This window comes from Hylobates moloch, unplaced genomic scaffold (assembly GCF_009828535.3).
Source record: "Hylobates moloch isolate HMO894 unplaced genomic scaffold, HMol_V3 SCAFFOLD_12, whole genome shotgun sequence".
Taxonomy (NCBI): domain Eukaryota; kingdom Metazoa; phylum Chordata; class Mammalia; order Primates; family Hylobatidae; genus Hylobates; species Hylobates moloch.
The window spans coordinates 1,277,435-1,300,739 of NW_026652287.1; the positions used below are offsets into that span (position 1 = coordinate 1,277,435).

Genomic DNA, 23,305 nt, shown 5'->3' on the forward strand with positions numbered 1-23,305 from the left:
GCGGCATCGGCTGCACCCTCTGAACAGGAGGGTCCCGCAGGACAGATGCGTCGCTCGCTGGCCAGAGTGGGGGCAGGCTGAGGGACCCCGCTGTGGATCCGGAGGTTGGAAGCAAAGGGAGCAAGTGACAGAGTGGCCGGAGCTAGAATCAGCCCCACGCAGGGAGCACCTGCCCTCCCTCTCGGGCGCACCCAGGTCCCGGTGCTCAGCTGGGCATCATGGTCTAGTGCTGCTGGGCAGACAGCGTCCCAAGTGGCTCACCCAACAGCTCAGTGCCTTTCCTCGGGCACCTCCCACAGAGAATCTCGCCGGGCCAGCTGGCGCACTGCCCACCCGTGATGCCCCTGCCTGTAGCACCCAGGCTCATCCCCCACTGGGCCTCAACTCCCATCTGTGAGAGGGGCGTGGGGACCCCTCGGGGCACGAGGACTGGAAGAGACAGCGCGGCAAGGGCTGATGAACAAGGGGGGATGCGACTGCCCAGACCTCCTGGGAACCCCCCACCCCAAGTGCAGGTGCGTGGGCCCCTGGTCAGGGTGAAGCCCCTTGAGGCCCGAGGGCACCCACTCCCATGGCCCTGGAGCACCAGGGAGCCCAGCCGAGCCGCTACAAAGCAGGGAGAGGTCATGTTGGTCCGGAACGCGTCACGGAGGGGACGTGCCGCGGCACAGCATGGGGGGCCTGGAACGCGTCACAGGCAGCACCGCGTGGTGGTCTGGAACGCGTCACAGGGGGACGTGCCACGGCACTGCGTGGGGGACTCGTCTGTGGGGAGGGCTGCCCCACTGGGGACCTGGGGACGGAGGCCCTGTGGGCCGGCGGGAGCACCAGGCAGCAGCGTGGGTGGGGTTGGCGGCGTCGGCACGGAGAGGGGCGGGCCCCCAGCCCGGGATGCTCCCTCCAGGGCCGGGGGAGGCTGGTGGAGGTGCGGCCTGACCGGGCACCCCTCTGGAGCAGCCACCCCTTGGCTCCTCAGTCAACGCAGTCCCTCACTAGTGGACAGCTCCGTCCCGGCCGCCTGAGTCTGCCCAGCCCTGGCGGGCAGCGCCCTCTGCTGACCTTCCGGCGCCAGGGTGGCCCGTCCTCGTCCCGCGCCAGCACCTCCCCCAGGGACTCCGGCGCACGCAGTCCTTGCCCTCTATGGCCAGGCTGTCCCCAAGCTTCTGTCCTCTCATGGGCTCGCGCCGTGCGTCACAGCGTCAGGGCCTGGGCCGCTGTCCACAGGGCACCTGGTGACAGTGGCAGCAGCAGCAGCGTGGTGACAGCCACCAGTGGGCCTGGGGCCCCCGGGAGAGAGGATGCCGCAGAGGTGCATGAGCAGACCTCGTAACCGTCCTCCGAGCGGCTCTGGTCATGCTGTCCCGGAGGGGCGCGGGGCCCCTCCACCCCGTCCACGCCCGCAGCCACAGATCCGTCGGCCTGTGAGTCTCCACACACCAGCCAGTCCCGGGCCGTGGACTGCGGGTACCCGGGTGCCGCCTCCAGCTCACCATCCAGCACTTTCCAGTACTCCTGGCCACGGAAGAAGTAGGAGGCACCTGAGAAGAGGAGGGAGCGCTGGGCTCAGGGAGGGCTGCAGCGGGAGGGACTCGGGTCAGGCCAGACAGCAGGTGGCTTGTGCTAGACTGCAGTGGGGGATCACGCCAGACGGCTGGTCGGGGGCGGCTCGTGCTAGATGGCAGGGGGCGCCCAGATAATATCTGAGATGGGGTCAGTATCTGCTCAGCTGCAGGCGGCTCTGCAGGCAGGGTCACAGGCCGGGGAAGCTCCAGAGGAGCCTGCGGGGGCAGGGGATGGACTCGCAGACCCTGAGTCTCTTTCCCTTACTGGGTATTTATTGAGGGCCCACTCTGAGCAGGGCTGTTCCAGGTGATGGGGATGCAGCGTTGAAAACAAAACAGAGGATGCTGCCGTCCCTGGAGCTGACCCTGTGGGGAGGTTTCTTCTACACTGTGGGACGCGGCACGGAACACAGGGGCGATGCCCAGGAGGGAGTTTGGCAGGGCTGGGGCCGGCGAGGGAGGGGCTGTGTGGACATCTCAGGAAAGTGTGCTCAGACGAGGCATGGCAAGTGCCAAGGCCCTGGGGCAGGAGTGTGGCTGGGAGAGCAGCAGGGGCGAGGGAGTGCTGAGGGTGGGGAGAACAAGTGCAGTTCATGGGCCAGGCCTTCGGGGAGTGACCCGGGGATGCCTGCAGGGTCGGCAGCTCAAGGCGAGGGGCTGGGACCCTCTGAGCCCACGCTGACCGAAGCTGTCCTCCTTTCAGGGAACCTCTCGGCTGCCCTGTCGTGATGCCCCTCTCCTGGTGGGGAAACCGAGGCCGCACGGCCCGTCCCCCCAGCCGGCACTCACCGTCGGACCAGCGCATGGCGTCATCCAGCGTGCTGGGGACACCCCTCCACAGGGGGCTCTGGGCGGGGTAGCCGGGGTCCATGCGCCTCGTGTGGTCATCGTAGCGCCAGTACAGCTGGTCCTTAAAGAAATAAGTCCTGTCATTGTGGGCCCAGGAGAAGGCAGCGTCGATGCCGCCAGGCGGGAGGCTGAAGTCGGAGACGGGGCGCGGGTATCCTTCTTCTACATTATTGTCCTTGAACACCCAGTACCTGTCTCCTGGGGGCGAGAGAAACAGCCGTGGGCCAGGGCTCGGCCCACCCCGAAGCGCAGGGGGCTCCAGCCTTTCCTTCTCCCCTGCGTTGGCCGCCGTTGCCCTGGCCCCTCACCTGGGCCTGATGGGACAGCGGCCACAGTGCAATCACCCCACATCACAGGAGCCACGTGGATACTTAGTGAGCACCTACTGTGCCCGGCCCGGGCCGTCCCATCCAGCCTGTGGACCCTGCCAGCCACCCCTTTACCGATGCAAACGACTGGGGCTAAACCGCGGCCCACGACATGCCATTCTATTATTATTATTATTATTATTATTATTATTTTTGAGACGGAGTCTCGCTCTGTCACCCAGGCTGGAGTGCAGTGACTTGATCTCGGTTCACTGCAACCTCCTCCCCTGGGTTCAAGCGATTCTCGTGCCTCAGCCTCCCGCGTAGCTGGGATTACAGGCACACACCACCATGCCCAGCTAATTTTTGTATTTTTAGTAGAGACGGGGTTTCACCATGTTGGCCAGGCTGGTGTTGAACTCTTGACCTCAGGTAATCCGCCTGCCTTGGCCTCCCAAAGTGCTGGGATTACAGGTGTGCCACTGCGCCCGGCTATTTTTTTTTTTTTTTAATAATCTTGTTACATTGCCCAGGCTGGTCTCAAACTCCTGGGCTCAAACAATCCTCCCTTCTCCGCCTCCCAAAGTGCTGGGATCACTGGAGTGAGCCACTGTGCCTGGCCGACCACTCTTTCTGCACAACGGGCTAGAACATCTTCATGGCAAAGACAAGAAAGAACCTCCCTCAAGGCCTGTGTCAGTCTTTTTTTTTTTTTTTTCTTTGAGACAGGCTTGCTCTTGTCTCCCAGGCTGCAGTGCAATGGTGTGATCTTGGCTCACTGCAACCTCCGCCTCCTGGGTTTCAGCCATTCTCCTGCCTCAGCCCCCTGAGCAGCTGAGACTACAGATGCCCACCACCACACCCAGCTAATTTTTGTATTTTTAGTAGAGATGGGGTTTTGCTGTGTTAGCCAGGCTGGTCTTGAACTCGTGACCTCAGGTGATTCGCCCGCCTTGGCCTCCCAAAGTGCTGGGATTACAGGTGTGAGCCACCGCGCCCTGCATTAAATACACTTTTCTCCCAAGAAATATAGATGGCATTGAGCACTTGAAGATGGTCAACGTCACTAGAGAAATGCCCTCAAAACAATGAGACACCCCCTCACCCCCACTGTCAAGAACATAGAAAGTCACTCGTGTCGGGAGGATATGGGGACAGCGGAGCCGGGCGCTGCCGGTGGGGGGTATGAAATTGTGCAGCTGCTGCGGGAGACAGAACGTAGGCTCCCCAAAACATCAAAACAGAATTACCACATGATCCAGCATTCCCGCTTCTGGATGTAAATCCAAAAGAACTGAAAGCAGGGTTTTGGAGAGATGTTTGCACACTCACGCTCATAGCAGCGTCCTTCAAAGGAGCCCAGAGTAGAGGAAACCCAAGTGAGCAGGTGAACGAGGTGCAGTCCGTCCGTGCCATGGAATGCCGCTCAGCTTCAGCCAGGGAGGAAACCCTGCCACGTGCCACCGTGTGCATGAGCCCCAAGGACCTTCCGCTGAGTGACACGAGCCAGACACAGAGGGGCAGATCCTGCCTGTCCCACTGACATGGGGTCCCTGGAGCACTCAGAGCCATGGGGACAGCAAGCGGACCGGGGGTGCCCAGCGGACGGGCGGGGCATCCGTGTTTCACGGGGGCAGCGTTTCCGTTTGGGAAGCTGGAAATCTTCTGGCGGTGGACGCAGGTGACAGCTGCACAGCAACGTGAATGTGCTTCATGCCACTGAGCTGTGACTTAAAAATGGCTAAAATAGTAAATTGTGTTTACCACATCCACAATTTAAAACGACCAAAAAACCAGGGCTGGGAGTGGTGGCTCACGCCTGTAATCCCAGCACTTTGGGAGGCCAAGGCGGGCGGATCACCTGAGGTCGGGAGTTCGAGACCAGCCTGACCAACATGGTGAAACCCTGTCTCTACCAAAAATACAAAAAATTTGCCGGGCACAGTGGTGAGTGCCTGTAGTTTCAGCTACCTAGGAGCCTAGGGCAGGAGAACTGCTTGAACCTGGGAGGTCGAGGCTAAAGTGAGCCGAGATCATGCCACTGCACTGCAGCCTGGGTGATAGAGTGAGACTCCGTCTCAAAAAAATACAATAAAATAAAATTAAAAATAAAAATAATATAAAAAGACCAAAAAAAGTTCTTTGCTGGAGACTGGAAAGGGCTGTGATGTCTGTAAATAGGGGAGGGATTAAGGAGATGATGGGCCCTGCCCTGCTATGGCTGAGCAAGAACCAGGACAGATGTGCCTGGTAGGAAACCAGGCAGGGGCAGGGGACACAGGGGACAGAGGGGGAGCAGGGGTGAGACGGGCTGTGGCAAGAGACTCACATGTTCTCAAGTCTCTCCTGGCAGGTAACCGACCCCTCACACCCAGAAATGGGGCTTTATGGTAGCAAAACCTGCAGACACACCTCATCCAGGTGACCACAGTGAACATCACCAGGCAGGGCGGCTCGGGGCTCAGAACACACACCCTCGGTGGCATTCCTGCCAGATGTGCAAAACCAAAACCTGATCTGGAGGAGACGCCAGACAGGTCCACCTGGGGGAAGCAGCCTGAACACTTCTAATGCGTGCAAGGCAGGGGAGCTGCACGTGACGGGACCCTGCTCGGGGAGGCTCTACAGGGCACCCTGGGGCCTTCTGCAAGGTCGCCTGGGGGAGGTTAGGAGCAATGGGTCATGAGGTTTTTTTTTCTTTGAGACGGAGTCTTTCTCTGTCCCCGGGGCTGGAGTGCAGTGGCGCGATCTCGGCTCACTGCAAGCTCCGCCTCCCAGGTTCAAGCGATTCTCCTGCCTCAGCCTCCCGAGTAGCTGGGATTACAGGCACCCGCCACCACGCCCGGCAATTTTTTTGTATTTTGTAGTAGAGACGGGGTTTCACCGTGTTAGCCAGGATGGTCTCGATCTCCTGACCTTGTAATCTGCCCGCCTCGGCCTCCCAAAGTGCTAGGATTACAGGCGTGAGCCACTGCGCCTGGCATTTTTTTTTTTAGTCAAGGTCTTGCTCTGTCGCCCAGGCTGGAGTGCAGGGCACGATCATGGTGCAGTGCAGCCTTGACCTCCTGGCTCAAGCGGTCCTCCTGCCCCAGCCTCCCAGGTGGCTGCAGCCTCTGTCCCTTCAGGAGGGATCAGGCCTCTGGGAACAGTCACCTGAGAGCTCCCAAGTGACAGGGGTGACTGAGTCAAATGCTAAGGGGCTGGGCAGGCGATGGAGTGACAGGAGGCGGTTCCCCTGGCAGACACGCAGAACACCTTTTACCTCAGCAAGGAAACAGGGTCCCGCCCGTGACTGTGGGAGTGGCTGCCGCGTTGGATTGAATGATGTCCCCTAAACTCACATCCACCCAGAATCTCAGGATGTGACCTTACTTGGAAAGAGGGTCTTTACAGATGTGTCAGTTAAGATGGGTTAAGATGGGATTAGGCAGGCCGGGCGCGGTGGCTCACATCTCTAATCTCAGCACTTTGGGACACCAAGGCGGGTGGATCACCTGAAGTCAGGAGTTCGAGACCAGCATGGCCAACGTGGTGAAACTCTGTCTCCACTAAAAATACAAAGATTAGCCAGGAGTGGTGGCGGGCACCTGTAATCCCAGCTACTCAGGAGGCTGAGGCAGGAGAATTGCAACCCGGGAGGTGAAGGTTGCAGTGAGCTGAGATCACGCCATTGCATTCTAGTCTGGGCAACAGAGTGAGACTCTGTCTCAAAAAAAACAAAAAACAAAAAAACAAAAAACAAATAGGATTAGGGGACCTGAATCAAGGCCCGGCTTCCTTATAAGAGAAGACTCAAAGATGGAGGAGGAGACGGCCTGGTGAAGACAGAGGCGGTGGCAAGAGGGACGTGGCTGAGGGTGACACTGGACGTGGGAAAGGCCTGGGACAGCCTCCAGTAGGGACCCACTCTGCCTACCCCTTGATTTCGGACTTGTGGCCTCCAGACTGTGAGGGAATCTCCGGGTGTTTCAGCCCAGCATGGGGGTCTCTGTCCTGCAGCCCTGCCACCCCCACCTGCCCCTGCTACTGTCTCCTTTTCCTGCCCTTCATGGAGACTTGGAGGCAAAAGGAATGCTTCCTGCAACACCGCCATGAGGTGGTTCCTGGAACGGTGGGCACAGGGGCCGACCGGGGACAGGTAGGCCGGCCCCAGCAGCCACAGCCCCTCACGCTTCTGTCCCGAGCCTCCTCCAGGCCCCTGGTGCTCCAGCTGCAGCCCCGTCTTTGATGTTCTCGGGACTCCACAGGACTGCTCCTACCTCGCATGGCCGTTCCCTGGGCTGGAACACTGTACAGCATCTCCCTAAGGAGACCTCTCCCCATTGCCCTTCATTTCTTTTTTTCTTCTTTTTTTTTTTTTTGAGACGGAGTCTCACTCTGTCGCCCAGGCTGGAGTGCAGTGGCGCGATCTCGGCTCACTGCAAGCTCTGCCTCCCGGGTTCATGCCATTCTCCTGCCTCAGCCTCTCCGAGTAGCTGGGACTACAGGCGCCAGCCACCACGCCCGGCTAATTTTTTTTTATATTTTTAGTAGAGACGGGGTTTCACCGTGGTCTCAATCTCCTGACCTCGTGATCCACCCGCCTCGGCCTCCCAAAGTGCTGGGATTACAAGCGTGAGCCACCACGCCCGGCTGCCCTTCATTTCTGACCACACCGAACGGCACTGGCATCAGCTCCTCCTGACTTGTGGGTGGACTGTGGCCCGACTAGAACGAGGGCAGGGCTTTCCATCGTTTTGCCCTCTGTGCCTGCAGCGGCTGCCTCAGGACGGGGCATACAGTAGGTGCTCAGAGTGCATCTGCTGAGTGCACAATCAAACCAGCTGCTCTGTGCTTGACCAGCCTGTGGGCAGACGTAGGGCTTACGCACAGCGGGACGCAGGCTGGACCCCCTCTGTCCCTCCGTGAGGCGGACAGAGGGCCCGGGAAGCCCGGAGTGCGATGGCGAGGCCCACCCACCTTTAAAGAAGACGATCTTGTGGTCGCTGGTGCGCTCGTACACGGCGTCCACGCTGTCCAGGTGCAGCGGCAGGCCCCGCCAGAAGCGGTGCATCTGTGCCGGCTGCAGGGACACCAGGTGCCGGTCCCGAGTCAGACGCCAGAAGTACTTGCCTGGGGGCACAGAGGGGAGGGCCGGGCTGCAGAGAGGGTCTGCACCCAGAGTGGGCCATGCCCCTCTGCCAACCGCCACGGGAACCCTGGGGGTACCTTTGAAGAAGAAAGCTTCACCCCGGATCTGGGCCACCGCATCAAAGTGAGTGCTGCATCTGTGGGGCACGTCCTTCCTGGGCCTGCAGGGAGAGAGCCAGGTGGGCTGGGAGGCGGGGCCTGAGCAGTGCGGGACTGGGCATCCTTCGGGGGAGCCCCTGACCTGAGCAGCATGGGACGGGCATCCTTGTGGGGAGCCCCTATCCTTGCCTGGGGGTCTGCCCCTGAAGAGAAAGGCGAATTAAAACGGGGGTGCCTGTCCACCGCTTCACCGGGCGGGGGCCAAGATCTATGCTCTGAGCATACAGAGCGCCAGGGAGCTGCGGGGAGGGCAGGAGCTCAGGGGTGGAGACTGGTGTAGCACCCAGGGCCTGGCTGGGTGCCAAACACCCACGCCACGGGACCCCAAGCCCAGAACTAGAATTCGGTCCTAGAAGAAGCGTGTTCACAGCGACGTGGCTGTAACGACAGAAGATCAGGGACAAGGTGCATGTCCACCGAGAGATAACTCGAAACACAGAGCGTGGCTCCTTCACAGCTTTAACTGGTAGGGTTACACGTATAGTCCTGTGACATCTGAGGGTGGGTGACACAAGGTCACAGCTTCTACCAGCCTCTGGCAATACCAGCTCTCAGAACAACTTCACTCAGAATCCAGTTGCTGTGGGAGGGTCATGCCTCATGGAGCAGCCCCGATGGCCGTCCCAGTTGGGCCCAGCCCTGGCACCAGATGTGAGCCCAGGCAGTGAATGTCCCTCCCGCTGGGGGCACAGGCCAGACACTTGCGGGCCCTGTCTGACTTCCTGATGCTGGGAATCCATGGGCTTGATGAAACGTTCATCAAGCTGGGCTGCTTGTCACGTGGCTGACAGGGACGAGGGGGAGAGGAAACCTCGTTTGAAATTCTCATTTCTGTGCGGGGCCCCTGGCAGGGGAGGGCCGGTATTAGAAGGGGTTTAAGAAAAGACATGTCACTGGGGGCTCAGTTGGCCACACAGCTGTGCGTTTCCCAGGACTCTGAGCCACAATTTGGGGCAAATGTTGCCTGGGACGGGGAAGAGGACAGACAGACCCCAGTGGGTGGTGACCGTGGGCCCAGCGCTTACGGGACGCTGGAGCGGTTGTGTGGGGGCTCCGGCAGCAGGGGAGGCTCCTCGGGCTGTGCCGTGGGAGACACAGACTCTCGCACACCTGTAGGAGACAAGGAGGAGGACGGCCTCAAACCCCAGATGCCCGCCTCCCCGCACATCCCACCGGCCCTTCTGAATCCCAGGGATGAAACCGAGGCCACTCAGCAGACAGGCTCTCTGGGGGCGCAGCTGCGATCAGCGAGACTGCCGCCCCCAGAGCTGACGTCGAGGTGGGAGTCAGACCCCTCGCCGAGTTAAATACTCAGTGTGTGAGCACTGCCCTGCAATTCCACCCCGGGGTACACCCTAAAGAGCTGAAGACAGGCGTTCACACAGGAGCTCGTACACCAGCCTTCACCACACTGTTCACCACAGCCAACAGGGGCGGCAACCCAGTGCCTGCTATAGGCTGCATGATGACAAAACTATTCAGCCACGAGAAGAAATCCAGTCCAGTTTCAGAGGTGAAGGTCAGAGATCATTGAACAGATTTGTCGTGAAACCTGGCCGGATAGTGTTCATGCCTGTTTCCACATCATAAAGGCCAGGGAAGAAAGGCCGGGCACAGTGGCTCACGCCTGTAATCCCAGCACTTTGGGAGGCTGAGGTGGGTGGATCACGAGGTCAGGAGATCGAGACCATCTTGGCTAACACAGTGAAACACCGTCTCTACTAAAAAAAATACAAAAAATTAGCCAGGCGTGGTGGCGGTCGCCTGTAGTCCCAGCTACTTGGGAGGCTGAGGTTGCAGTGAGCCGAGATCGCGCCACTGCACTCCAGCCTGGGCGACAGAGTGAGACTCCATCTCAAAAAAAAAAAAAAAAGTCCAGACACAAAAGGTTGCATGGCTGCATTAGAGGCCAATATATGAGATAAAAGAAGGTCAGGGGTTGCCAGGGGCTGGGGGGATGGGATGGGTGTCTGGTCTCCTTCAGTGGTAGTGGGTGATGAAAAAGTTCTGGAACCAGATAGAGGTGGCATCTTGTGAATGTCCTGAAGAGGACAACCTTGTGAATGTCCTGAACGCATGGAAGTACACACCTTGAAAAGGTGAATTTCTTTTTCTTTCTTTCTTTCTTTCTTTCTTTCTTTCTTTCTTTCTTTCTTTCTTTCTTTCTTTCTTTCTTTCTTTCTCTCTTTCTTTCTTTCTTTCTTTCTTTCTTTTTGAGGCAGTCTCACTCTGCCACCCAGGCTGGAGAGCAGTGGGTGCGATCTCCGCTCACTGCAACCTCCGCCTCCCGGGTTCAAGTGATTCTCCTGCCTCAGCCTCCCTAGTAGCTGGGATTACAGGCACCTGCTACCATATCCGGCTAATTTTGTATTTTTAGTAGAGATGGGGTTTCACCATGTTGGCCAGACTGGTTTCAAACTCCTGACCTCAAGTGATCCACCCATCTCGGCCTCCCAAAGTGCTGGGATTATAGGCATGAGCCACTGCATCTGGCCAAAAAGGTGAATTACATGGGATGTGAATTTTACTACAGTGGAAATGATGCATGGATGTCAGAGCATGTGAAGCAGCAAGGACGATGCTGAGGCCGGGAGGGTCCGGGGGGCGGGGGCAGCACTACTGCAGGGTGTGGGGGGCAGCTAGGGCTGGGTATAAGTGAGGTGACCGCGTCGGCCTCTGATGCACATGTGCTGTCTCCCCGGGGCACCAGCTCCCAGGATGGGGGCTCTGCCTCACTTCCTGATGTGAACCCAGCAGAGGGGTCCCTGGTGCCTGACTCGGCTACCCTTGGGTTTCCTGGGCAATCTACGTACCTCTCGGTGCCTCAGTTTTCTCATCTGTAAAGTGAGGACAGTAGTTCTACCTTATATGGCCGCAAAGATCAGATGATTTAAGACATGAAATGTGATTTGCACAGGCCTGGGATACCATCAACCCTGCCTATCGTAACTCCACCAGTGTCTGGGGCACAGAGGTGGAATTCTGACCCAGAGGCTCTGGGGACATCAGGGGTGGGCTCTGTGGACAGGCCACAGCGTCCCAGCTGGCACAGCACCATACGTGGAGGGAACAGCGGGGAGAGCAAACCCTCCCGGGGGGGCTCTGCTCAGGGGTGCCTGGGGTTTCTGACCCCTCTTCCAGGGGCCCTGTGTCTGGCTTCGGGGAGACACTCACCGTACAGCTGCCAGACACGCACCCTGTCCTCGTAGGGGAGCCCGTAGCGCAGCGGGTCACCCACCGGGCCCTGGTAGTACGGCCGCATGATGGAGTGCGTGGCGGCCACATGGCTCAACCCAATGGCGTGGCCAAACTCGTGGACAGCCACCGCAAACAGGTCCATCCCGTGGGCATCTGGGGACACAGGGAGCCATGTGAACCAAGGGCAGGAAGGGCCCTGTCCCCGCGGGGAGGGACCAGCAGGCCCCCGCCATGCTATGGGGTGCCCATGGGGATGCCTCGATGCCAGCTACGCTAGACGGATTCTGCAGGGTTACTGGGAATTAACGCGATTGCCCTGGAGGCTCTGTGGGACCTGCTGGGCTTCCCAGGCCTGGGGTCTTTGTACCATCGATGGAGGGGCTGATAACCTTTTCTGCACAAGGCCACACAGATAACACCTTGTGCCTGGGGCCTGGGTTACAGGGGGCCAGGTGTCGGCCAGATGACCTGAGGGCCGATGCTGTGGGCACTGTCCCCTGCCCCGCACGGCGGGCCTGGGCTGCCAGGACTGCACCGTCCCCGAGGCCACAGTCCAGAGGTCGGAACGGCCTCTGCAGAGCCATGACTTCTGCAGACAATGGGACGTAGCGGGAGTGACACTGAGCCGGGGCCACAGAGGCCTCGAAGGCCTCCTCCCGCTCCCTCTGTTGGGTGCTGAGAATGTGAGGAGGACAAGCTCGGCTCAGCCGGCGGTGTCCCCGCCCGACAGGCCAGCATGCAGCGAGGTCAGCTGGGCCGAGCACAGACGCTGCGAGATCGGCCCTAGTGGGAAATGCCCAGCCGTACTCAGGAGCAGCTGTGTGTGTTCAGCCGCGGGGTTGGGGATGAGGGGCCATGGCTGCTCCTCAGCCTCACAGGCTGCTGGGGCTCTTGAGTCTGCCCTGAGGGCTGACCCAGACGCACCGGAGGAGCGGAAGGTCCAGGCCTCGTCGTCGTCAAAGTGGGTGTCCCCGGCAGTGTGGTGGTCGCCGGGGAAGAAGGCGTGGGCCACGGTGCCGCCGGGGCCGTCGAAGGGGTAGCCATCGTTGTGGTCAGCCTTGGAGAAGTCGATCTGGATGTCGGCGGCGCTGCCTGCCACCTCGTGGAAGTTCAGGGGTGCAATGTCGCTCCAGACCTTGAGAGCGTAGTACATGAGTGCGCGCACCGTGTCGCGCCCCAGTGGCGAGTCCCGTGGGAATGTCCGGACCCTGTGGGCAGGGGTCAACCCAGAGAGAGTCACGGAGAACAGGCCACGAGCCCCAGGCCAAGGTTCCCTGATAGCCCCTCCTCAGCCCGGGGGTGCCCCTATGAGGGTCTCCCCCATCTTCCGCCTTTCTCCCCGTGCCAGGAGTCATCCGATGCAGCCACGGCGGTCCCAGTAGTTCACCAGGATGGACGACGGAGGGAGGGAAATGAGAGCCCAGGCAGGCTGAGACCCCCAGGCCACAGGCAAACGTCAGCTCCTGCGTGGAACCCTCAGCCCCAGGGCCCTCAGCGGTGCGTCCCATCTGCCCCATCTCCCTGCTCCCCGCCGAAGGGGTTCTCTCGGTTCACCAGCTCTCACACTAGCCAGGGCCCCTCTGAGACAGTTTCGACTCCAGGGGACAGCAGCAGGTGTGTGGATTAGTGTCCTGCCAAATTCACGTCCACCCGGAACCTCAGAATGTTACCTGGTTTGGAAATGGGGTTGGCTGGGTATGGTGGCTCACACTTGTAACCCCAGCACCCCAGCACTTTGGGAGGCCAAGGTGGGCGGATTGCTCGAGCTCAAGAGTTTAAGACCAGCCTGGTCAACATGGCAAAACCCTGTCTTTACTATTTTATTTTTATTTTTTTTGAGACAGAGTCTCACTATGTCTCCCAGGCTGTAGTGCCATGGCACATTCTTGGCTCACTGCAGCCTCCGCCTCCCAGGTTCAAGTGATTCTCCTGCCTCAGCCTCCCGAATAGCTGGGATTACAGGCGCACATCACCACACCCAGCTAATTTTTGTATTTTTAGTAAAGATGGGGTCTCACCATGTTGGCCAGGCTGGTCTCGAACTCCTGACCTCAAATGATCCGCCCGCCTTAGCCTCCCAAAGCGCCATGATCACAGGCGTGAGCCACCATGCCCGGCCCTGTCTCTAGTAAAAATACAAAAAATTAGTCGGGCGTGGTGGCTCGTGCCTGTAATCCCACCTACTTGGGAGGCTGAGGCAGGAGAATTGCTTGAACCCAGGAGACAGAGGTTGTAGTGAGCCAAGATTGCAACACCACCCTCCAGCCTGGGTGAAAGAGCGAGACACTGTGTCGAAAAAAAGAAAAAAATTAGCTGGGCGTGTTCATATGCATCTGCAGTCCCAGCTACTTGGGAGGCTGAGGCAGGAGGATGGCTTGAGCCTGGGAGGTCAGGGCTGCAGTGAGCTGTGATTGCGCCACCGCACTCCAGCCTGGGTGACAAAGTGAGACCCTGTCAAAAAAAAAAAAAAAAAGAAATAGGGTCTTTGTGGATGTCATGAGGGGTTGACATGAGGTCACACTGGATTAGGGCGGGCCCTAAATCCAAGGAGCGTCCTAGAGACACAGGAGAGGAGGCTGCGCACAGACAGGGCAGGGTGGAGGCAGAGGCTGGTGATTCCACCCAGGGCTGCCAGCAAGTGCATAGCTGGATAGAACCCTGGACAGATGCTCCCTCTACCTCCTCAGGGCACCATCCAGCCCACTCCTTTGCAGGGACTCCTGGCCTCCAGAGTGTGGAGAGAGCTCTTGCCGCTGTCTCAAGTACCCCGGTTTGTGGATATCTACAGCAGGCCCAGACACGGAGACACAGGGGCCCCGCTCCTCACCCTGGCCACGCACCCACCTCCACGACAGGTTCCTCTTGTTCCACTTGGTTGGGGCTGGAGCCTGGCGTCTCCTGCGAGCCTGGGTCAGGACAGGGAGGTCTGGCAGGGAGCAGCGCGGGGTTTTCATCAGGGCCAGGGTGGCCTCGTCTGCAGGGAATGCCTGGAGCTCAGAGCCTAGCCCAGCTCGCTCCCCACCCCAGGATCCCGAGCACCCCCAAGGGCGGGAGCCCTGGCTCTGGCACCAGCCTCCGAGCCGCCCCCTCCTCCACGTCATCTCCGGGGGACCAGCCCCGGGCTCTGAGCTACACCAGGCCAGGACCCAGGTTCATTCAAGCATAAGGCGGGGCTGTGCCTGATCAGAGGGGGCGTGGCCGACTGGCGCAGACCTGATGGGGCCACGGCGCTCCCACTGTCCCCTGGAGAACTGACCCAGGATGCCGGTGGCCTCCAGGCCGCCAAACTGCTGCATGGCTGTGATGGCCTTCGACAGCTCCTCTTGCGTCTGCAGCTGCCCTGTTGTGGGGTCAGCCGGGGGCAGGTAACCGAACCTGCTTAGCCACTCCTGAGGGCAGAGAGCAGGGTGAGGGGGTGCAACAGAGGGCCCGGTCCTACCCAATGAGAAGCCTGCCACGGGCCACCACTGCTTCCGGGCAGGCCCCTCCCAGCCCCCTATCTGCCCACAAGGCACCTCTTGTCTCTTCCCTGGGCAGCTGCTGGAAAAGTGTCTTAATAAACCTGATGTCCCTGGCCAGGTGATGTGGCTCACGCCTGTAATCCCAGCACTTTAGGAGGCCAAGGCGGGCAGATCACGAGGTTGGGAGATCGAGACCATCCTGGCTAACACGGTGAAACCCGTCTCTACTAAAAACACAAAAAATTAGCCGGGCGTGGTGGCGGGCGCCTGTAGTCCCAGCTACTCGGGAGGCTGAGGTGGGAGAATCGCTTGAACCCAGGAGGCGGAGGTTGCAGTGAGCCGAGATCGTGCCACTGCACTCCAGCCTGGGTGACAGAACAAGACTCTGTCTAAAAAATAAATAAATAAATAAACAAACAAACCTGATGTCCCTTAGATGATGTGAGCTTGTGCAGTGCACAACCTGTACAACCACTCATGGCAACCCTGCCCCTCCTCATGCCTCTTGAGACCGCAAAATGCTAGAGAACCTTCAAAAGGCTCTTAAATGTGGCCAGTGTCAAACGCAGGCTCTCAGCTGACTTGTGACAGGGAAGTCTAGCACCCAAGGTCTGGGACCCCAGCTGAGAAAGGCAGTGGCTCAGACACCAGTTTGAGGAATTGGGCCATGCTGTACATTCATGGCGGGGATAAGAGCCCAGGCTTGGCCGGTGTTGTGGCTTATGCCTGAGATCCCAGCACTTTGGGAGACTGAGGCGGGAGGATGGTTTGAGCACAGGAGTTGAAGGCTGTGTCTGCAACAGAGCGAGACCCTGTCTCAGAAACAAAAGCCAGGTTCCAGCCAGGCTGTCCAGGTTCAAATCCCGCTCAGCCACCTCCCCGCTGTGTGCCTGGGGCAAGGCAGTCCACCCCTCTGGGCTCCTTCCTCAGAGTCCTTGGCAGGCTGGTGGTGAGGACGTGAGCCAGGGTGTGGAAAATGCTCACACCAGCACCTGACGCAGAGGACAGCTCTGCTCTGAAGGGCCCACTGGGGTGGGTGCGAGGCTGCGTATACCAGAGCTGAGCAGGAGCAGGAACGCGGGCAGCCCTTTAACCTGGGCATAAATCAAGCCCTGGCCCCATGCGCCAGTCATCGCTGCTACCCTGGAGGGGCCCTGGGGACAGGGGGGCCTGGATGGCATCCGTGGGGACCTGGGGACAGGGGGGCCTGGGTGCCATCTGTGGGGGCTACCTCCACCCCTAGCTTCAGTTTCTTCAACTGCCAAATGGCGCCTGTGCCCACTTGCAGGCTGCCATGAAGCTCCTGCTCTGCCCTGTGGACACTCGCCAGCCCAGGGAACCACAGCAGGGGTGAGGCGGGCTCCAGAAAGGTACAAGCCAGGGGTGATGTGCTGGGGGCTCTGCCCTGCCTGCAAACCTGTCTTTTTTTTTTTCCTCTGGTGGACATTTAGAAAATGCTTGTGAATCGCTATTATTTACCACCTCTCATGTATTCATTGGCCAAATCATATGAAAGTGCCCATTTTTGACCATTTCTGATTTAAAATAAATACTAGTAGTTTCACGTGGCTTAACCTAAAAAAATGCATAAATGAAAAAAACATAACTTTTTAAAGAAATCCTAAAAAAAAAAAAAAAAAGGAAAAAGAAAAAAGAAAATGCTTGTGACTCATTTGTGCCACCTGCTGGGCCCCTGGGCAGGAGCTGGTGACGGGTGGTCCTGGCCAACTCTACTGCCCACCAGCAGGCAGTGCTCAGAGGAACGAGGCGCCACTGTCCTGGAAGTCCCGGGGAATCAGCAACAGGCCGCGCTGGCCAGGAGGGGCCTCGCAAGACATTGCATGGGATCTGCACACCCTGAGATCCCCCTTCCAGGAAGCACTGAGTCCTTCCCGGGGCCCTCCCTCTGTGCCTTTATCCCCTTTCCAAACCCTACTGACCCAGCCCAGCCCCTCAGCCCCTTGGGGAAGCCAAGAGTGTGTACAGAACCGGGGGCCCCTCCAAGGCTATAGGCATGACAGGACGTCAAAGTGGACGTTCATGACTGGGGTGGGCAGCTTCTCTGGAGGGGCCTTGGGGGTGACAGCCTTGGCCTCGACAAGCTGGCCTCCCACTTCCGCCCTGACCTCCAGGGTGTGGGAATCTTTGGCCCTGAGTATCCGGCCCCACACTACCGTGCACCCGCAGGGTTTACTGAGGGTGTCCCATGGCCAGTCACCGCTCTAGGTGCTGGAGATGCTCATCAGCACATTCTGCACTTTTTAGTCCTTTGTTAAGATCACAGCTCAACAGGGTCACTGTGCCTCATGGTTACAATAGCCTGTCACCTCCTCCAGGAAGCCCTCTGGAGTTTCCTCACACCATCTATGATACTGGATGATGACCCCCTGCCCCCTCACCAGGGAAGGGTCCATACAGGCAGGTGCCTTTCCCATCCAGGCCAGTTGCTGCCTGGGTTGGGCCAGCGGGTGCTTAGACCCCTTGGGAGGACAACCCACCCCCCAGCCTTCCCGTCTATAAGCTGGGGTCACAGCTGGTAGCTGCACTGAGCGGCCCATTTACTCTGTGGGGCTCACGGCAGCCGGTTGGGTCACCCCCCCGCTCTGGTCCCTGGGGAGCTGGGCAGTCTGGCCATGGGGCCACATGCATTTCAGGAAAGTGGAGCCGGGCCTGGCAGGCAGCACTCCCAGTGGCTGTGGAATGCTGCCCAACGTTTGGAAGCAGGTGGTTTAGCTGCAGGTGTGAGTGGCCAGCCTGCTTCAACTCGTAGAACCAGGGCCCCCAGCACCAGCCTGGGACAGGCAGCCCCGCCCATGGTCAACAGGCACTGTCACCTGTGGCCCTAGGGGCGCTGGAATTTGAGCACAGAATGGCGTCGAATCTTGGGGGGTGGTGGGTGTGTGGGGCAGGGCTGGTGGGTGCCTCCTACCTAACACGAGTTTGTGCTCAGGGGGCTGTGCCCCAGATCTCAGGCATCCTGGGAGGGGCCGTCTCAGGGGCCAGAGTGGGAGGGTGGGAACCACTTCTTAGTTTGCCAGGGACACCCTGACAGAACAAGTTGCAGGTTTGGGAGCCACCAGCCTTTGGGTGGACACAGATAGAAGTGGCCACCTGCCCCAGGGGGCCTCCTGAACCCACGAGGCGCCCTCGCCCAGCCCTGACCTGTCCTGTGCTCCCAGTGTGGGCGGAGGCACAGCTGTGGGGAGGCCTGAGCCTGCAGGGAAGAGGCAGCAAGCAGCTCACCAGGCAGCTCAGGTCCATCTGGGAGGCGCTGGCCGATTCCTGGCTAGGGCTTGGAAATGTTGACCCAGGCTAATGGGGTGGCGGCGGCGGCAAGGTGGGTTTGTTAGCTAAGGGGAGTAGGGGTTAACTAGGCCCGGAGCACAGTCCTGGGGCAAACCCCCTACCCCAGCCAACTCCTCAGCGCAAATGTGGCGGCCCCTCCCCGCCCCTCCTCCCCCGCCAGGCCTCTACCCTGACCCACTCCCACCCACAGCGGGTAGGGGGATGCCTGCTGTAGGATGGCTGCTGGGGTGGGGGCCCAGACTCCCCCCTCCAGGTGTCCCCCTCCCTGCCCCCCGCCTCCAGTGCCTACAGAGCCTGTGGATCCCACGCAGGGGGGGGAGGGGGGCGTCTCATCCTGGGAACCTGCTACCTGCCCCCCTCCACGCCCACCCGCTGCCTGGTCCTCCCTCTGCTGTCGCCACGGAGACCGCTGTCTCCAGGGCAACAGAGGCTGTGGCAGGCGGGTGCTGCAGCAGCAGCAGGGTGAACCTTCCAGAAGGCCACTGGGGAGGGGGAGGGGCTGCCAGAAGGAGGGAGGAGGCGGGAGGGGGCTGCCAGGAGCTCCAGGGAGCCCCAACCCATGGCAGCCACCCCCTGGCTGATGTTAGTTTCTGGAGCCGCCTAGGAGAGGCGGCCGCTCTCCTGCTCCTCCCATGGGCTGGGCCATTACCAAAGATGGGGACACAGAGGCCAGAGGCAGAGCCCTGCCCCGGGGGGGCACAGGCAGGAAGTGGGCAGCCGCAGCCCCTGACTGACGCAGATGCAGGCAGCCGCCCAGGCCCACTCGGGATTCACTGTTCAGCCATGCCTGTTGTCTGACACAATGCATATCTGTTTCCAGCCTTAAGGGGGCGTAATGCACACAGCACAGAATTCCCTTTGACGGTTTTTAGGGAATTTATGGTTTTTAGGGAGTTTATGGAGTGCAGCCCCTGTCCCCGTCTCTGGGTTGCACTGATTGGTTGTAACGGCCCCTCCTGCCCAGGGCACCCTGGCTGGCGGGTGCATCTGTGGCCCTGCTGTGCCATGGTGGTGGCGCCTGGGCCTGGCCCCTGCAGATGAATGAGGGCCCAACCCCCATACTCATCTGTGACCCAACCTGCACGGGGCCTGGGGGCGGGAAGAGCAGGTGTCATCAGCCCCATTTTACAGATGAGAAAACTAAGGCTCAGAGAGTGTGGATAACCTGTCCACGGTCAGTGATGGAGCCGTGGCCTGGTCACGGCAACCATGTCTGACCCACTCGGCCATGCAGGGTCCCCTGCACCGGCCTCCTCTGGGGGCTGACCCTCGGTTGGAGTGACCCCCTTGCTCCAGCCTCTTCCGCAGGGACACTGCCAGATCCCCTGAATCCATCTGTTTGAGCAACTGGGGAGAGGCCGAGACCACGGGACTCCATCCCACTGCCCACAGGGAAGGACGGGATTGTGAGGAGGATAAATAGCAAACACCTGAACACATACACGAGTCTCAGGCGGTCATTATGTCCTGAGCAGTAATAACTGCTCTATTCGATTCTAACAGCCAACAGTTATCCAGCACTACCCAACGATGCCCACGTCATTCGTGCCCACGTCCCTCAGGCACTGCGAGGCTGGGGTGGTCCCTGCTGGAGGGTGCCTGGCACAAAGCAGGTGCTCACAGGCAACTGAGGGTTAACCTTATGAAGTGGGTGTTCTTATTACTCCCAGTTTACAGATGAGAACACGGAGGCACAGGGAGTTAGGACATCTATCCTCAGCTCAGCCCAGGCTGTTGGCTTCCGGGTCTCGGACTGTGACCACTGTGCTGTGTGGGGGTAAGGGACGGGCTGGAGGGCTGCCGTCCCCCCCAGATCCTCTCCAGTCTTCCCCCTTCCCGTCCCCCCCCAGATCCTCTCCAGCCTTCTCCCTTCCCGTACCCGCCAGATCCTCTCCAGCCTTTCCCCTATCCTGTCCCTGAACTATCGGAAGCACCTCCGCTGATAGCGCGGCAGCCTGTCCTCACTGGCCCCATTGTGCAGACAGGGAGACTGAGGCCCGGCAGTTAGTGGGGTCGCAAAGCCCACGTCCAAGGGAAACAACATCCCCGGAGCCATGAAGACGGCTGTCAGAAGGGGACTGCGGAGCAAGAGACACTCAGACGTCTCTCACGGCAAAATCAGGCCATGGTCCAACCATCCTGCCTGTCTTGGTTTTGGCTGGGGGTGCTCGCCTGAAGCTCTGGGAGCAGCTGCAGGGTGAGAGGGGACACCCTGGCCCCAGCCAGGGCGATGACAAGGTCCTGAGGGCCAGGAACCCAGAGGCCACCGGCAGAAGCCAGGACATGGAGGGCGGCTGCCACCTGGCACCATCTGGCCCAGCATCCCACAAACTCAGCAATACCCCCACCCCGCTCCACCCCGCTCCACCCCACCCCACCTCGTGCAGAAGATCAAGGGAGCTGCCACTGTGCCGTGGGCGCGGCGATGACAGCCACAGGCTGTGCTGCCGAGAGGAGAAATGGAGCAGAAACTTTAGAGCAGTTTGTCAAAATCTGCCACCACACAACTGCCACCCAGGACCCAGATCCCTAGACACTCTCGCCGCGAGTCCAGGAAGTTCCGGCCAGAAGCAGGCTGCAGGCCGTGCCTGGCTAAACCAGGTGAATAGACGGGCGGCTCCGGCACAGACACTCCAGATAGCGTGCGAAGCTGCGATCGCACGGCCCACGGTGCCACCGTGCAAAAATAAGGCACCGGGAGCCGCGTCCCATCCGTGCCCAGGAGCCAGGGGCGGGAGGAAGGCGGACGTCTGTGGAGACCCTGGGCTGCTCGCTGTTTGTCGTACTCAAAACACAGGAAGACAAAAAACTCAGGCCCACAAGGACAAGCAGCCCCGCCGAGGACCCCCGGGGCGACAGTGCGCTGTTTTGTCTCCGCCGAGGGCTGAAAGCCCGGCTCCGCAGCCCAGCAGCCTGAATCCCGGCCTTGTTCACGTGCTAATGGGGGGCGCTCCGGGGCGGGCCCTCCCCTCCGGCCCCGGCTCCAGCCCTGCTGGGTGCAGCTCTGTTTGCAGCTCTGTCTGCAGCTCTGAGACAAAGGAGCCCTTCTCGTCCCTGGCTCCCAGACCTGAATATCAGTCCGCTCCGGGAGCGCCTCTGGAGAGCGGGCGGTGGAGGAGTCCCCGCTCCCGCCCAGATCCCGGCCTCCTCGTCCCTCCCCGCGGGGAAGCCGCCCGCCCCTGGGCCTGAGCTCGGCCCGCGGTTCCCCCGAGGGCCAGCAGAGGACGCCCCGCACCGCCAGTGTGAGCAGGAAGCCGCGGCAGGACGGAGGCTCCAAGCCAGGCCGGGCCGGACCGGACCCGGAGGGGGCTCCAGGCAGGGGACTGCCCGCAGCGTCCTCCCTCTCCGGCTGGACGCCGGGGCCCCACTCACTGCCCCCGGCCAGGCTGGGGAGCCACATCCTCCGCTCGGTGCTGTCGCAGGGCGCGCGGCGGGTGACCCCCGGGGTGCCAGGAGAGATCGAGGCGCAGGTACCAGCTGAGAGGAGGGCGCCTGACCCACTCTCTCCAGGCAGGCGGGCAGCGAGAAACTTCCAAATCGCACCGGGTCTGATCAGCCAACATGGCTCGGCCGGGGGTCCATCCTCCTGAGTGTGGGGGCCCCACCTTGAGTCCTCCCCTGGCATTGCCCCGGCCCCTTCTGCGGCACCCTCGGACCTGGAAGGCGGGCCTGGGTTCACCTCCCTCCAGAGCTGGAGACACCAGGCCCCCAGGGCGTGATTCTCAGTGGGGGATCCGGGACATCCTCAGCTACAAAGGGGTCTTGAGGACGTGGAGGAGGGGCACCCCAAGTTCACAGGCAGCCTGGCTGGAAGGAAGCCACTGTGGGGACCTGCAGGCACCTGGATGCGGGCAGCAGGGACAGTGGCCAGCACCCTCCCAGATGGCTTCGGGGCCTGGGGCAAACGGTGGCCAAATCGGCTTCCCATCCAGATCCCCTGGCCAAGTCCTGCCAACCACAGGGGCTGCGGGTGCCACCCAAGTGGCCCCTCCATATGCCTCGACTGCCTGAAATCCACCTGCGCTGACTTGCTTGGACCCCAAGGTTTTGGAGCTCCTGGTCCACTGCGCTGGGCGAGGGGTCCTGCCAGGACCCCACTGGGAGACTGTCCGCGGACGAGGGCCAGGCTGAGTACTTGTGCGGGGCGAGGAGGCCTCGGCCCCTGACCCGACTCCCTGGGTAGGAGTCCATTGAAGGCAGCGGTGAGGCAGGAAGGAGCCTCAGAAGGAACAGCCGAACCCAGCCCGAGTCCACCCGGCCGCCCCAGCGGGGGGGCGCTGACCCCACGACGTGTGCTCTAAATCTTCCGGGTCCACAGGAGACGCGAGTCCCGGCTGCGGAACAGGGGAGGGGGCTGTGGAAAGAGGCCACGTCGCTGCCCCCAGGCACGGTTTCTAAGCTGAGCTGGGTACAGCTACGGGGTGTGGGGTGAGGAAGGCTCTCCTCGCGCCCCCGGCTCAGCACTTTACCAGGGCAAGGCAGGGAGAGCCTGGCCGACCTGGGGTGGAGGGGAAGGAGGCTGGGGGCCAGGTCCTTGCCCAGTGGGGAGCTGGGGCCGGCATCCCTGTGCCCCCAACACCCTCAACCGAGCAAACTCGGGGGCTCAAGGCTTTCCGGGTGCTCCCACTCCGTAGCCCCTGCCCTTCCTCGCTTTGTAGGTTCGTGCTCCTGCCCCCGCCACTCCCACCCGGAACGCGCGCAGGACTCGGGGCGGCCGCGATACCTGCTCTCGCCCACCCCGGCTGCTCTGGGGCTGCTGCAAGCCGGCGACCCGGGCTCCGGGTGGGCGACCCCCTCACAACTCCACGGGCTCCTGCGTCTGCGGCGCGCTCCCAGCGCACGGAGCCGGGACGGCAGCCGGCGCCTCCCCAGGACTCGCGTGCGCTCGCCCGGCCGCTCAGCCCGCGTCCCTGCCTCAGTCTCCCCACCCAGGAAATGGGTCCAGGGCGCCAGGGCTCCCGCGCGACGCCGACGCGCACTGCTGGGGTCTTCCCGGTCCCCGCCACCCAGCCCGCGGAGACCCCCGGCTCCGGCCCAGGAGCTCCGCGCCCGTCCCGGCCCCGCTTCCTCGGCCGCGCGCTCACCACTCCCAGGCTGAGGTCCTCCGCGCGCGGCGCGGGTGCGGGCGCGGCGCAGCCCCCACGGGTCCCTAGCGCCAGTAGCAGCAGCAGCAGCGGCAGCGGCGGGAGTCCGGACCCTGGGGGCGGCGGGCCGGGTCCCCGGGCTGCGCGGCGCCGCATCGCGCTCACATGGGCCCGCGGGCGGCGTGCAGAGTCCCGCGCCCTCCGCTCCGCGCTCCGCAGCCCGGCGCCCTCCTCTCTCCTCTCTCCGC

At 61.1% G+C, this 23,305-nt stretch overlaps 1 protein-coding gene across 1 annotated transcript; it reads right to left on the reverse strand.

Annotated features, from left to right (window-relative positions):
• Positions 1–612: 612 nt before the first annotated feature.
• MMP17 (matrix metallopeptidase 17) lies at positions 613–23,305 on the reverse strand. Its single transcript, XM_032168252.2, has 10 exons — positions 23,058–23,305; positions 14,463–14,595; positions 14,051–14,180; positions 12,131–12,414; positions 11,183–11,359; positions 9,034–9,118; positions 7,928–8,010; positions 7,679–7,831; positions 2,352–2,609; positions 613–1,538 (listed from the first exon to the last, which is right to left on the reverse strand). Exons 1-10 carry the CDS (start codon positions 23,211–23,213, stop codon positions 1,192–1,194), a joined length of 1,806 nt encoding a protein of 601 aa, XP_032024143.1. The 5' UTR covers positions 23,214–23,305; the 3' UTR covers positions 613–1,191.

What these genes read in the sequence shown, in the direction of transcription:
- MMP17 (XM_032168252.2), bottom strand. Translation starts at nt 23,213, where the DNA reads ATGCGGCGCCGCGCAGCCCGGGGACCCGGCCCGCCGCCCCCAGGGTCC. An exon ending in CTGGACCTTCCGCTCCTCCG is followed by an intron (nt 11,360 to 12,130) that starts GTGCGTCTGGGT and finishes CTGTGTCCCCAG; the next exon opens with ATGCCCACGGGATGGACCTG. An exon ending in CAAGATCGTCTTCTTTAAAG is followed by an intron (nt 2,610 to 7,678) that starts GTGGGTGGGCCT and finishes TCTCGCCCCCAG; the next exon opens with GAGACAGGTACTGGGTGTTC.